General features: G+C 42.0%; 1 protein-coding gene across 1 annotated transcript; it reads right to left on the bottom strand.

Annotated features, from left to right (window-relative positions):
* Positions 1-6,289: 6,289 nt before the first annotated feature.
* Positions 6,290-11,244, bottom strand: LOC311134455 (gastricsin-like; the record flags this gene model as incomplete). The annotated part of the gene is made up of 9 exons (XM_084168137.1): positions 11,179-11,244; positions 10,789-10,930; positions 10,367-10,484; positions 9,953-10,071; positions 9,577-9,776; positions 7,270-7,386; positions 6,939-7,086; positions 6,672-6,782; positions 6,290-6,442 (listed from the first exon to the last, which is right to left on the bottom strand). Exons 1-9 carry the CDS (start codon positions 11,232-11,234, stop codon positions 6,290-6,292), a joined length of 1,164 nt encoding a protein of 387 aa, XP_084024263.1. The 5' UTR covers positions 11,235-11,244.
* Between the last annotated feature and the right edge of the window lie 4,780 nt (positions 11,245-16,024).

Below are 16,024 nucleotides of genomic sequence, written 5' to 3'. Positions count from 1 at the left end.
AATTCTGTGCTTCCAACTTTGTGGCAACAGTTTGGGGAAGGCCCTGTTTCAGCATGACAATGGCCCTGTGCACAAAGCGAGTCCCATACAGAAATGGTTTGTCGATATCGTTGTGGAAAAACTTGATCGGCCTGCTCAGAGCCCTGACCTCAACTCCATCTAAAACCTTTGGGATGAATTCGAATGCCGACTGCGAGCCAGGCCTAATCGCCCAACATCAGTGCCCGACCTCACTAATTCTCTTGTGGCTGTCCCCGCAGCAACTTTCCAACATCTAGTGGAAAGCCTTCCCAGAAGAGTCGAGGCTGTTATAGCAGCAAAGAGGGGACCAACTCCATATTAATTCCCATGATTTTGGAATGAGGTGTTCGACCAGCAGGTGTCCACATACTTTTGGTCATTTTGTGTATGTTTAACGTGTTTGCAGTCCATATTGTTCTAATTGCATTGCTTCAATATGGAAATACATTGTTAAACATACAAATGTCGGATCTTAACTTGATCGTTCTTTTGTCACAGAGAATTTTCCTGCTGCATCAAGAAATTCAAATGAGCCTTGTGAGTCCCTGAAAATTAGCTGTTCTCTTTCTCTCCATCTGGGGGCAGTTGAGGCATTGGGATCAGGCCTGCTATCAAAATAATTGTCTCTCTAACTCCCTCAAACGCTAGGCCTAGGGCCTATCGCTGCAACATTCAAATGTACAAAAATGTTATCTGAAATGCAGCCATAAATGTCAACAACCGTAGTTTTATATAGCTTAATAACACAAGGTCGATATTGGTCTCCTCTAGGCTATGACGTACAAGTTTCAAGTGTATCTTAAGGTTACGAATAAACTGTCAACATTTTGTTTAATTCTGGCCTGGGGTGTTCTAGCAGTTTGGGACGCTGCCTTCAGCACACATAGATATGCCTACCTTGTTGCCATGGATTTGATTCCAGCCCACACCCTTCTGGCACACGTAACTCAATCCACCCGATTGAGTTGGTTTAGTTACACATTTCAAATATGGACAGTCTAGGATATTGTACCCCCGATCTTGATAAGAAATGACCATACCAGACACTTTTGGATTACATAAACAGGAAACAAATAAAATAATAACAGTAGGCTACACCAACATTAGTTTCCTTTCATACAAAGTGTCGGGTAACTGTACATTTTCAGAGAATTCATTTTACATCATATTTGCACTTCTCCAGAAATAGCAGAAGACATTCCATTGTATTCGAGCCATGTACGTTCTCAACGTAAACTCATGGATGTGAATCTTTCTAATAAGTTTGGTTTTTAATCAAATTAAACCAAGTAACAACAATATTTCCAAATAAGATTGGGTTAAAAACACGATATTCTAAATCAAATCTCTTGTTCCATGATCATAAGGCAATGTGTGCACATGTTGGCCTAAGGGCTCTTCGGCCGGAGGCATGGATGTTTTTCCTATTCATCGAAGATATATTTTTTAATGGTATACAGTAACCCTACAATAGGCGTAGTTATAACAAACATGTAGCCAATCTAGTTTTTGTTATTGGCTTCAACATGGAAATATTTGTCTACACACCTGGCATTCGCATTTCAAAAATGCACTGCATATTCAAGCCATGAACAATTGGACAATGCCCAAACGTTAAGCTATAATAATATTAGCCTACCATCACCATTTATATGAAGAAATAACAGGAATGTCTGTTGACCGTTTTGCTGCTCATTATATTTTTAATGAAACATTGGTTATAGGCTACTGATTAGGCTTTTTTGTAAAAAAATTAATAAAATTAAGTTAACTAGGCAAGTCAGTTAAGATCAAATTCTTATTTACAATGACGGCCTACCAAAAGGCAAAAGGCCTCCTGCGGGGACGGGGGCTTGGATAGAAAATAAAAATATAGGACAAAACACAAATCACGACAAGAGAAACAACACAACAGTACATAAAGAGAGATCTAAGACAACAACATAGCATGGCAGCAACACCAAATGACAACAACATGGTAGCAACACAACATGGCAGCAGCACAACATGGTACCATCACATAAAATGGTACAAACATTATTGGACACAGACAACAGCACAAAGGCAAGAAGGTAGAGACAACAATCCATCACGCGAAGCAGCCACAGCTGTCAGTGTTCTGACTTTATACACTGCACTCTTTGAGAGAGGTAGTTAGCAAACCAGGCCAAACACCCCATCTGAGACACCAATACTCTGTAGGTGGCCCACAAGAATGGGATGGTCTACCATATCAAAAGCTTTGGCCAGGTCAATAGAAATAGCAGCACAACATTGCTTAGAATCAAGGGCAATGGTGACATCATTAAGGACCTTTAAGGTTGCAGTTACACATCCATAACCTGAGCGGAAACCAGATTGCATACCAGAGAGAATACTATAGACATCAAGAAAGCCAGTCAGTTGATTATTGACAAGTTTTTTCAACATGTTTTTTTATTTCACCTTTATTTAACCAGGTAAGCCAGTTGAGAACAAGTTCTCATTTACAACTGCGACCTGGCCAAGATAAAGCAAAGCAGTGCGATAAAAACAACAACAACACAGAGTTACATATGCAATAAACAAAACGTACAGTCAATAACACAATAGAAAATCTATATACAGTGTGTGCAAATGTAGTAAGTTATGGAGGTAAGGCAATAAATAGGCCATAGTACAACATAATTACAATTTAGTATTAACACTGGAGTGATATATGTGCAGAAGATGATGTGCAAATAAAGATACTGGGGTGCAAATTAGCAAAATAAATAACAATGTAAATAACAATATGGGGATGAGGTAGTTGGGTGGGCTAATTACAGATGGTCTGTGTACAGGTACAGTGATCGGTAAGCTGCTCTGACAACTGATGCTTAAAGATAGTGAGGGAGATATGTGTCTCCAGCTTCAGAGATTTTTGCAGTTCGTTCCAGTCATTTGCAGCAGAGAACTGGAAGGAATGGCGCCAAAGGAGGTGTTGGCTTTGGGGATGACCATAGAGATATACCTGCTGGAACGCATACTACGGGTGGGTGTTGCTATGGTGACCAATGAGCTAAGATAAGGCGAGGATTTGCCTAGCAGTGATTTATAGATGACCTGGAGCCAGTGGGTTTGGCAACGAATATGTAGTGAGGGCCAGCCAACGAGAGCGTACAGGTCACAATGGTGGGTAGTATATGGGCCTTTGGTGACAAAACGGATGGCTCTGTGATAGACTACATCCAATTTGCTGAATAGAGTGTTGGAAGCTATTTTGTAAATGACATCGCCAAAGTCAAGGATTGGTAGGATAGTCAGTTTTACGAGGGCATGTTTAGCAGTATGAGTGAAGGACGCTTTGTTTTCGAAATAGGAAGCCGATTCTAGATTTAACTTTGGATTGGAGATGCTTAATGTGAGGCTGGAAGGATAGTTTACGGTCTAACCAGACACCTAGGAATTTGTAGTTGTCCACATATTCTAAGTCAGCCCCTCCGAGAGTAGTGATTCTAGTCGGGCGGGCGGGTGCAAGCAGCGTTCGATTGAAGAGCATGCATTTAGTTTTACTAGCGTTTAAGAGCAGTTGGAGGCTACTGAAGGAGTGTTGTATGGCATTGAAGCTCGTTTGGAGGTTTGTTAACACAGTGTCCAATGAAGGGCCAGATGTATACAAAATGGTGTCATCTGCGTAGAGGTGGATCTGAGAGTCACCAGCAGCAAGAGCGACATCATTGATATACACAGAGAATAGAGTCGGCCCGAGAATTGAACCCTGTGGCACCCCAATAGAGGCAAGTTGCAGCGGAGGTTGCAGAGCTGGTGGCCGGGGTAGGGGTAGCCAGGTGGAAAGCATGGCCAGCCATAGCAAAATGAAAATGTATACACTCACTAACTGTAAATCGCTCTGGATAAGAGCGTCTGTTAAAATGTAAATGTCATCCCTACTGCCTGTGATTTGACCTACTCACTAAATGATGCATGGGGGTTGGAGTGCATCCCTGGCTATCTGTAAATTAAAGAACACTTTTGATATTTAAGTATATTTTAGCAACTACATTTACTTTTGATACTTAAGTATATTTAAAACCAAATACTTTTAGATGTGTTACTCAAGTAGTATTTTACTGGGTGACTTTCACTTTTACTTGAGTCATTTTCTATTAAGATATCTTTACTTTTACTCAATTATGACAATTGAGTACTTTTTCCACAACTGTGTATTTGTTTCAAAATGGCTCTGAAAGAGTGGAGATTTCCATTGTTTTGGCTGTGTCATTGGAAATCCCCTAGTTACTGCATTATAAGCACTTAGTGTTAATCAGTAATATAGATATACAGCAAAATACACTGAGATATGAACACCTCTCCAAGGTCATGAATAACAATGTGCATGCAAATTGTTCTCCAGATATTTACCGAGTTGTCATTTCTAATGTTAACATAATTGGAGATAGTTTCTACACACACTGATACAGAAACAACAGTCCTGTAAGTGCTTTTTTATTACAGTAAAGAGAGATCACAAAGGCCTGAATAGTTTATTTTCAGAAAGCACTTAATATTTGATGACATATCAAATTCTGTCCCTGTATCACCCTGTAGGCTACATTTCTACCTCTGATGTATATTCTGACTTACCCTGCTTCACAGTGGTCTGTATACATCTGTACTAGGCCCTGTCTGGACTGTCTTGTCCTCACTAGAAAACCTGCAATGCAGCATTTCCCTCTGAGCCTCACACAGTTTCTTACTAATGGAGTAGAGAGCTGAACCTCTGTTGGAACTAATGGACCACAGATATACAGATGTTTTATAGAAACTAAGAAAACAGGATGATGAACTTATTTAAGCACTATTGTGTCTGTAAACTGGGGACCTGTTAAAATAGAGAATAGTGGCTGAACTGCTTAGAGAGCAAAGCAAAAGATGGAGGGTGTGTGAGTTCTTGTGTCTTGTGTGTCTGGTGAATGAGGCACAGACCCAGATAGACAGTGACAGGCCATATCTCAGAGCAGGATACCCCAGGGTCTGAGCAGTCTTTGTGGGCATGAGTCAGAGAGATGCTTCCCTTTAAAGGGTGGAGGGTGGAGGGGTCAGGTACATGAGGACTGGGGGTCAAATCACAAACGTGTGTGTGTGTCCCTTTGCAGTCTCTGCTCCTGACATAATCAGTTTAAGACATATTATGATGGTATGTGTGTGTGTGTGTGTGTAGGGGTGTGTGTGTGTGTGTGTGTGTGTGTGTGTGTGTGTGTGTGTGTGTGTGTGTGTGTGTGTGTGTGTGTGTGTGTGTGTGTGTGTAGAAACAAAGAGAAATACACACATGGACGCACACGCACCCACACACACACACCAGCCCCTGACCATGTTGCAGAGATAATGAGAGCTTGTTAGGAGAAATGAAATGTTGAAGCTTTCATTAAAGTCCCTTTCACAGTATACACTGCTGGTGCTCTCCTGAGGATACTTAGGACTTAATGCCATTTATCAGATGGCATATTTGACTCAGTGATATTTAGCTATTACTGCCATTATGTAATACATCTATAGGTAAGATGTGTAGATGGTTGGATATATTTACAGGCTCCAATTGGGTAAGATGCTCTTGTTCTTTTTTGTTGCAGTTTCTGGCAACTGTCATTGGTGAATGTGAGGTGTGATTTCAGTCTTACAGGCATCATGAGCTTGATATGTCATATACAGGGATTCAAAACAAATAGGAATATTGTGCACTTCAATCGTTTATTCAGTCTAAATGGAAACTAAATTAATATCAAATACATCCAGTTTTGAGATAAAATGCATTTAAGTGTCAAAAATCATATTTTCATATTTCACTGTGTTTCTGTAGCTCATTCTCTTTTTCACTCAACTCAGAATTGCAACTCAGACTCATGATGCAATCAGCAACATGTCTGAACCTGTATTCACATCCGATGTTGTCTGAGAACTAGGAGGTTGTCATTGCAATGCCAGAGTAGAAAGGAAACAACCTTACAGCTGAACTGAATATATTAGCAGATGTCATCAACAAAGACCACAGCTTTAACCCAATGATGTCAATGCTTGCTTTAACCCCTCTGGACCAAAGCCAAACTGACCCACGGTGGTTGCCATGGGTAACAGGCATATTATAATGACAAGAGTGGTTGCCATGGGTGATTCAGAATAGTTGCCTTTGGTGATTGATGTTCTAGAATGGCCAGAGGTGGAATAGATTCGGTGTGAGGTTTGGGGTGGTAGAGTTCTAAGAACGGTCGGAGCCTGTGTTGGTTTACGGTCATGGTCATGTTGGTCATGTTTAGACTGCGGTGGCAAAGCCCACTTGGTTGCTTGTGCGGTCGTAGACGGAGTAGTACTCCATGAGGAATACATCTCCCAAAATCCACAGGGGCTGTCCGTTCTGGGATGGCAGGTAGGTGGGGGTGATCCCCACGGAGCAGACCTGGTTGCTCTGGAGAGAGGAGAACACGCATGTTGAGTGCAATCCACACACACACGCAGACAAACACGCATGCATGCACACACCACACATGCAATTACATGCGCTACTGACACATGGCTTAGGCACACACACACGGCTTATGGACCAGCTTGAGCCATCTAAAATGGCCTTCATTATCCTAACGTCAGTCTTAGAGGGTAACACACACACACACACACACACAAACACACACACACACACACACACTCACCTGCTGGATGTATGCAGATGGTGGCAGGGGGAAGTTGACTCCATTGATGGTGAAGGTGAGAGTAGGCAGGCTGTTGATCTGGTTACAGTTCACTGTGTACTACAACAACAAACAATTCACAGACATGAGTGAGACAAAACCTCCCTGTACTGGTTTACTCTGTAATGGTTTCCCCAAACTGTCCCTTCTGGATTACACTGGTTTATGGTGTCAGTTAGTACTGGTCTGTAGTGGTTTATAGTGGCTTCCTGCTACCTGTCCGTATTGGTCCTGCTGGGCTCCAATGGACTGCATCAGAGTTCCCATGACCTGTCCGGGTGCAGTCAGCATGGAGGTGCCTGTATCCACGATGGCCTGGCAGCCCTGCCCACACCACCCTGTCTCCTGACCATTGATCTGGAACCTGGAGATATACAAGGGTTAGTGTTAGACAGACAGAAAGACAGACAGACTAGCATTCACAGCGGCCTTAGACATTTTTTGAAAACTTCCAAAAGAAGTTTTTCACCCCAGCTTTTGCCGGCTCTTAGTGGTTCTGATGTCAGTGTCTGGTTAAGTATGTTTTGTTGGTGTGGTTGATCCTGACCCTTGGATGCCGATCTGCCAGTATGTCTGGGAGGTGACGGGGGTCCAGTAGATCTGACCCTGGTACTTGGTGGTGTCCACTCCTCCAAATGACAGCTCACTGCCCTGCTGGCCGCCGCTGCACAGAAAAAAAGTTTCAAGTCATCAAAAAGTTTTCCAAAGAAAGAAGGCAGTTGGCAAGAACATTCAAATGTACAAAAATGTATCTGAAATGCATTCATACACATCAACAACCGTAGTTTTATATAGCTTAATAACACAAGATAGATATTGGTCTGCACTAGGCTATGACATACAAGTTTCAAGTGGAGGCTAAGTTCAAAATTGAGTTCATTTGTGGGGTGGGGTGGGGTGGGTTTGGCCTGTTGCCTTCAGCGCGCTCATATAGTCCTACCCTGTTTGCGTGGTTTCGATTCCAACCCATACCCTTCTGGCACAAATACCTCAATCCCCCCAATTTACTAGATATATTTACATGTTTTAAATATGGACAGTCCAGGGATATTTTACATCCGATCTTGATAAGAAATGACCATATCAGACACTTTTGGATAACATAAATAGGAAACCAATAAATTATTAACTATAGGCTACACCAAAATTAGTGTCATGTAAATTCCCACAGTAGATACTTTATTTATATTGTATGGAATCCTTGTCAAATAGATGAATCATCCTTAGTCTGTTCAAAAAGGACTCTAAGTTGTGCTTATTACAATACCAACCAGAGGGTGAAAATATCTTGAAAGAATTTGGTTGCAAGCAGGACTAAGGTAACACTGACATCCTTTTTTAGGGAGCGGTAATGAGGTGACCAATAATGGTTGCTATTGAGATAAGCTGTGCCGGTGAATTTAGAGCGTATTGATGGTTGACGAGACATCAGCTGCCGATAATCTTAGTGCCATCGATGGCTACAATAGTTCCCTTGTTATTTGATTATATTCCAATAGGCTACATTCTGAAGGCTACCTGTTAGCCTATCCATTATTACATAATGAAAGGTGTGAGTTGATGAGCTGATTTGGGCCATCAGCTGATTGACAGATGTAGGCCTACTGCAGAACGACAAACTTTCCTCCAGTGTGGATGCTCGTCCACGTTTTATAGTTAGGCTATGTACAGTATAATTGTCAATATAGTTCTGGTCTTTGGTGTGGATTGAAAGCCTGTATTGTGTGGCTTTAATATTTCAATTTGTATGGCCTCCCGAGTGGCGCAGTGGTCTAAGGCACTGCAACACAGTGCTAGCTGTGCCACTAGAGATCCTGGTTCGAATCCAGACTCTGTCGAAGCCGGCCGTGACTGGGAGACCCATGGGGCGGCGCATAATTGGCCCTGCATCGTCTAGGGGAGGGAATGGCCAGCAGGGATGTAGCTCAGTTGGTAGAGCATGCAACGCCAGGGTTGTGGGTTCAATTCCCACGGGGGGCCAGTTTGAAAAAAAAAATAATGTAAGTCGTGCTGGATAAGAGCGTCTCTTAAATAATGTAATGTCAAGATGGTTATGCATTTGAGTCTATCCAAAGATGTGTAAATTATCAGACTATTTATTTTACTTCTTGAAATCATTTAAATAAATCCAATTAACTTGTGGGCCTAATTTAGTCTCAGGCTGGTCACTACAGTATATCGCCAAGCACTGTGCGCAAACTCATGAGGTTCTGAGCGAGCTGCTTAGAGCACTGCACTATGGCAGATCACAATGCTCTAGCGAGCATTAAGAATATTATGAATACTGATGATGCATAGGCGCGTCAATTTTATTATTTTGTTTAAGCCTTCCCCAAACCATAGCCCTAACCTTAACCAATCGGAATGCATTTTCAACTGTTAACCTTTGAGTTGTTTCTGTTTTAATCCTGTAACCACACAGAATGAATGCGTCAAAATAGACATTGATCCAAGAGTCAAAGGGCAGAATTTGAACCCATGCGACTCTGACATATATGTGCCGGGGTCAGTGACTGTAACCGCTGGCCCACACAGGAATTGAGGAAAACAATAAGTTATTCTGCCTATTGCTTGCCTTCAACATATAATAAAACAATTGATCTAAAACAATTAATTCTAAATAATTATTCAGTTATTCAATTCCTCCTCTGCAGGATTATTTTCCTCCTGCGACGATAGGCGTCCAATTTAGATCCGACATCTGTAGTGGTATATGTGTGGTAAGTAGTGGTAGTGGTATATGTGTGGTAAGTAGTGGTAGTGGTATATGTGTGGTAAGTACTGGTAGTGGTAGATGTGTGGTAAGTAGTGGTAGTGGTATATGTGTGTTATAAGTAATGGTAGGAGTACTGACCTGGTCATGTAGAAAGCGAACTGGTCAGCCTGCAGAAGGTTCTGTGACATCATGTTGTCCATGACGGGAGTTTCTTGTCCGGCTGAGATGGAAGGGTAGGACAGGCCCAGGATACCATCAAACTGGGCCACAACAAAGTTCTGACCTGGCTCGTCAGTGCTCAGACCAATCTCCTGGTTGGTGATGACAATCCCACCAACCTAAAGAGGTGACAAACAACACACACACTCTGCATCATGGAACACTTTGGTTTTGTTAGAATGGAAGTAATTGTACTGTTGTGGCTGTATCTGTTGTGGCTTATTATTGCTTGTAATGAAGAATAACTGTGGTAGAAGGACTTTAGTATTTGTAAGGTTGTTATGCTGGGACTCACGTTGACGGTGTCATATCCGAAGACTCCACTGAGACTGCCAGCTCCGTAGGGTAGGTAGAAAGTATTCCCATTGGCTGAGTAGGTGGACGACTGCTGGGGGTTGAACTTTGTGTGGGTGTCTGCAGGAGGAAGGGTCACAAACAACTTAAAGAGGAAATATACTGTCTTCTAATTATTTATCTGGGAAGTGTGTAGAAGTGATAATGGACTTAAATGTCTCTGATAGTAATAGTAGTAGTAGAAGTACTGTAGTAGTAGTAGTAGTAGTAGTATTAGTAGTAGTAATAGTAGTAGTAGTACAGTTAGTAACATTTATTGTTGAGGAAGTAGTATTTAATTGATACACATAGTAGGTAGTTGTGATAGTAGCTAGCAGTGGCATTCATTGTCATGAAGCTATCCAGCTGTACTCACTGCAGGCCTGAGTGTTGCAGAGTACGGAGTCAACCCACAGGTTGGCAGAGCCAGTGTCAAACAACACCTGGAAGGACTGTGGGGGAGTACCGATGCTGATGGCTCCGTAGTAGGTGGTCTGGAAAACACAACAGGGAAAATACAGTTGACAAAGATAGAGATGCTGCTAATACATTCAGACAACAAAGCATTCAGATCTAGAGTGGTTTGCGTGGTTTAGAGTCTAGATCATGGAGTTAGTCGTTATCTTGACATGGTAGTTATTTAATTAGTTAGAACTAGAATTCATATTTTCTACATCAGCCTACATCATAGAACTTCATTCTAGAATATGAAAATAGACTACTATGGATATAGACAGATAGGACATTGACTAACATTCTAGATAGACCATAAGCTTGTGTTTTAGAGCATGTACGTACGTCAGCGTAGTTGTTGATGTACATGGTGGTGGAGCCAGCGAACTCATCAGGAAAGTATTTGAGAGCGGGGTCTTGGTAGGGCAGGTGTTCTCCCTTCTCCATCATTCTCTCACGGATTGACTTATGCTTCACCAGAGGGATCCTAGGGTAACAAGCACACAGATACACTCAGATTGTCATATGAAGGTGAACTTTGCAATTGCAAAGAGGAGGAGAGAGAGCGACAAGGAGTTATCAGTGACTATGAGAGATGAGAAAAGAAAAGTGTTTTAGGGAGGATTTAGGGAAAAAGGGCAACTGGATGGAGTGAAAATGTGAAAAGGAAAGAATGTGAGAGACTATATTATTTGAAGTGAGAGAGAAAGAGAGATGTGTGGTTGGAGCACTTACCTGTGGAGTCCCTCAGCGAGCACAGCACATACCAACACAATAACGAGACTCTTCATGGTCACTCCTGAAATCACAACCACTGGTGAATACACCTTAGCTTGGGTCAGTACTGTTCTTATATACTGTACCAAACACAAATATGTGCACATATGAATGCAAGCGGGTGTGATATGGGCACGCGTGTGTGTGTACACATTCATTATCAGACTTAAGGAGGTGACTATCAGCTCCTTTTTCCCCTGACTCCACATTCTCTATTCAGTGTTCAGGCCAGCCCCTACTCCCCTGTACCGATAGCAGCACTAACCAAACAATGCTGTTAGTTTACTGAACCTTTATAAGGGAGATAACCAGATCAGATACGATACAGGGCTCTATTTTTACAAACCGAACGCAACGATACATCTTTTCGCTGACGGTAGCGCTATAGGTACAGCGGTGTCAGAAATATTTTTGCTATTTTCATAACCAGAATAATGAGAAATCTCCATAGACAAACAATGGCAGTTGAATGGCCTTACTGAATAGCTTTGTGACCTTCAACGTGGTACCGTCATAGGATGCCACCTTTCCATCAAAGGGGTTTGTCAAATTTCTGCCCTGCTAGAGCTGCCCCGGTCAACTGTAAGTGATGTTATTGTGAAATGGAAACGTCTAGGAGCAACAACGGCTCAGCCACGAAGTGTTAGGCCATACAAACTAACAGAAAGGGACCGCCGAGTACTGAAGTGCGTAAAAATAGTCTGTCCTCAGTTGCAACACTCACTACCAAGTTCCAAACTGCCTCTGGTAGCAACGTCAGCACAATAACTGTTCGTCGGGAGCTTCATGAAATGGGTTTCCATGGCCAAGCAGCCGCACACAAGCCTAAGATCAACATGCGCAATGCCAAGCGTCGGCTGGAGTGGGGTAAAGCACGCCGCCATTGGACTCTGGAGAAGTGGAAACGCGTTCTCTGGAGTGATGGATCACGCTTCACCATCTGGCAGTTTGACTGACTAATCTGGGTTTGGCGGATGCCAGGAGAATTCTACCTGCCCAAATGCATAGTGCCAACTGTAAAATTTGGTGGTGTAAGAATAATGGTCTGGGGCTGTTTTACATGGTTCAGGCTAGGCCCCTTAGTTCCAGTGATGGAAAATCTTAACACTACAGCATACAATTCATTCTAGACAATTCTGTGCTTCCAACTTTGTGGCAACAGTTTGGGGAAGGCCCTGTTTCAGCATGACAATGGCCCTGTGCACAAAGCGAGTCCCATACAGAAATGGTTTGTCGATATTGTTGTGGAAAAACTTGATCGGCCTGCTCAGAGCCCTGACCTCAACTCCATCTAAAACCTTTGGGATGAATTCGAATGCCGACTGCGAGCCAGGCCTAATCGCCCAACATCAGTGCCCGACCTCACTAATTCTCTTGTGGCTGTCCCCGCAGCAACTTTCCAACATCTAGTGGAAAGCCTTCCCAGAAGAGTCGAGGCTGTTATAGCAGCAAAGAGGGGACCAACTCCATATTAATTCCCATGATTTTGGAATGAGGTGTTCGACCAGCAGGTGTCCACATACTTTTGGTCATTTTGTGTATGTTTAACGTGTTTGCAGTCCATATTGTTCTAATTGCATTGCTTCAATATGGAAATACATTGTTAAACATACAAATGTCGGATCTTAACTTGATCGTTCTTTTGTCACAGAGAATTTTCCTGCTGCATCAAGAAATTCAAATGAGCCTTGTGAGTCCCTGAAAATTAGCTGTTCTCTTTCTCTCCATCTGGGGGCAGTTGAGGCATTGGGATCAGGCCTGCTATCAAAATAATTGTCTCTCTAACTCCCTCAAACGCTAGGCCTAGGGCCTATCGCTGCAACATTCAAATGTACAAAAATGTTATCTGAAATGCAGCCATAAATGTCAACAACCGTAGTTTTATATAGCTTAATAACACAAGGTCGATATTGGTCTCCTCTAGGCTATGACGTACAAGTTTCAAGTGTATCTTAAGGTTACGAATAAACTGTCAACATTTTGTTTAATTCTGGCCTGGGGTGTTCTAGCAGTTTGGGACGCTGCCTTCAGCACACATAGATATGCCTACCTTGTTGCCATGGATTTGATTCCAGCCCACACCCTTCTGGCACACGTAACTCAATCCACCCGATTGAGTTGGTTTAGTTACACATTTCAAATATGGACAGTCTAGGATATTGTACCCCCGATCTTGATAAGAAATGACCATACCAGACACTTTTGGATTACATAAACAGGAAACAAATAAAATAATAACAGTAGGCTACACCAACATTAGTTTCCTTTCATACAAAGTGTCGGGTAACTGTACATTTTCAGAGAATTCATTTTACATCATATTTGCACTTCTCCAGAAATAGCAGAAGACATTCCATTGTATTCGAGCCATGTACGTTCTCAACGTAAACTCATGGATGTGAATCTTTCTAATAAGTTTGGTTTTTAATCAAATTAAACCAAGTAACAACAATATTTCCAAATAAGATTGGGTTAAAAACACGATATTCTAAATCAAATCTCTTGTTCCATGATCATAAGGCAATGTGTGCACATGTTGGCCTAAGGGCTCTTCGGCCGGAGGCATGGATGTTTTTCCTATTCATCGAAGATATATTTTTTAATGGTATACAGTAACCCTACAATAGGCGTAGTTATAACAAACATGTAGCCAATCTAGTTTTTGTTATTGGCTTCAACATGGAAATATTTGTCTACACACCTGGCATTCGCATTTCAAAAATGCACTGCATATTCAAGCCATGAACAATTGGACAATGCCCAAACGTTAAGCTATAATAATATTAGCCTACCATCACCATTTATATGAAGAAATAACAGGAATGTCTGTTGACCGTTTTGCTGCTCATTATATTTTTAATGAAACATTGGTTATAGGCTACTGATTAGGCTTTTTTGTAAAAAAATTAATAAAATTAAGTTAACTAGGCAAGTCAGTTAAGATCAAATTCTTATTTACAATGACGGCCTACCAAAAGGCAAAAGGCCTCCTGCGGGGACGGGGGCTTGGATAGAAAATAAAAATATAGGACAAAACACACATCACGACAAGAGAAACAACACAACAGTACATAAAGAGAGATCTAAGACAACAACATAGCATGGCAGCAACACCAAATGACAACAACATGGTAGCAACACAACATGGCAGCAGCACAACATGGTACCATCACATAAAATGGTACAAACATTATTGGACACAGACAACAGCACAAAGGCAAGAAGGTAGAGACAACAATCCATCACGCGAAGCAGCCACAGCTGTCAGTGTTCTGACTTTATACACTGCACTCTTTGAGAGAGGTAGTTAGCAAACCAGGCCAAACACCCCATCTGAGACACCAATACTCTGTAGGTGGCCCACAAGAATGGGATGGTCTACCATATCAAAAGCTTTGGCCAGGTCAATAGAAATAGCAGCACAACATTGCTTAGAATCAAGGGCAATGGTGACATCATTAAGGACCTTTAAGGTTGCAGTTACACATCCATAACCTGAGCGGAAACCAGATTGCATACCAGAGAGAATACTATAGACATCAAGAAAGCCAGTCAGTTGATTATTGACAAGTTTTTCCAACATGTTTTTTTATTTCACCTTTATTTAACCAGGTAAGCCAGTTGAGAACAAGTTCTCATTTACAACTGCGACCTGGCCAAGATAAAGCAAAGCAGTGCGATAAAAACAACAACAACACAGAGTTACATATGCAATAAACAAAACGTACAGTCAATAACACAATAGAAAATCTATATACAGTGTGTGCAAATGTAGTAAGTTATGGAGGTAAGGCAATAAATAGGCCATAGTACAACATAATTACAATTTAGTATTAACACTGGAGTGATATATGTGCAGAAGATGATGTGCAAATAAAGATACTGGGGTGCAAATTAGCAAAATAAATAACAATGTAAATAACAATATGGGGATGAGGTAGTTGGGTGGGCTAATTACAGATGGTCTGTGTACAGGTACAGTGATCGGTAAGCTGCTCTGACAACTGATGCTTAAAGATAGTGAGGGAGATATGTGTCTCCAGCTTCAGAGATTTTTGCAGTTCGTTCCAGTCATTTGCAGCAGAGAACTGGAAGGAATGGCGCCAAAGGAGGTGTTGGCTTTGGGGATGACCATAGAGATATACCTGCTGGAACGCATACTACGGGTGGGTGTTGCTATGGTGACCAATGAGCTAAGATAAGGCGAGGATTTGCCTAGCAGTGATTTATAGATGACCTGGAGCCAGTGGGTTTGGCAACGAATATGTAGTGAGGGCCAGCCAACGAGAGCGTACAGGTCACAATGGTGGGTAGTATATGGGCCTTTGGTGACAAAACGGATGGCTCTGTGATAGACTACATCCAATTTGCTGAATAGAGTGTTGGAAGCTATTTTGTAAATGACATCGCCAAAGTCAAGGATTGGTAGGATAGTCAGTTTTACGAGGGCATGTTTAGCAGTATGAGTGAAGGACGCTTTGTTTTCGAAATAGGAAGCCGATTCTAGATTTAACTTTGGATTGGAGATGCTTAATGTGAGGCTGGAAGGATAGTTTACGGTCTAACCAGACACCTAGGAATTTGTAGTTGTCCACATATTCTAAGTCAGCCCCTCCGAGAGTAGTGATTCTAGTCGGGCGGGCGGGTGCAAGCAGCGTTCGATTGAAGAGCATGCATTTAGTTTTACTAGCGTTTAAGAGCAGTTGGAGGCTACTGAAGGAGTGTTGTATGGCATTGAAGCTCGTTTGGAGGTTTGTTAACACAGTGTCCAATGAAGGGCCAGATGTATACAAAATGGTGTCAT

Source organism: Coregonus lavaretus (assembly GCF_964263955.1).
Source record: "Coregonus lavaretus genome assembly, chromosome: 9".
NCBI classification, from domain to species: Eukaryota; Metazoa; Chordata; class Actinopteri; order Salmoniformes; family Salmonidae; genus Coregonus; species Coregonus lavaretus.
Note: the sequence above shows the minus strand (reverse complement) of the source record. Positions and strands in the feature narration are given on the sequence as shown.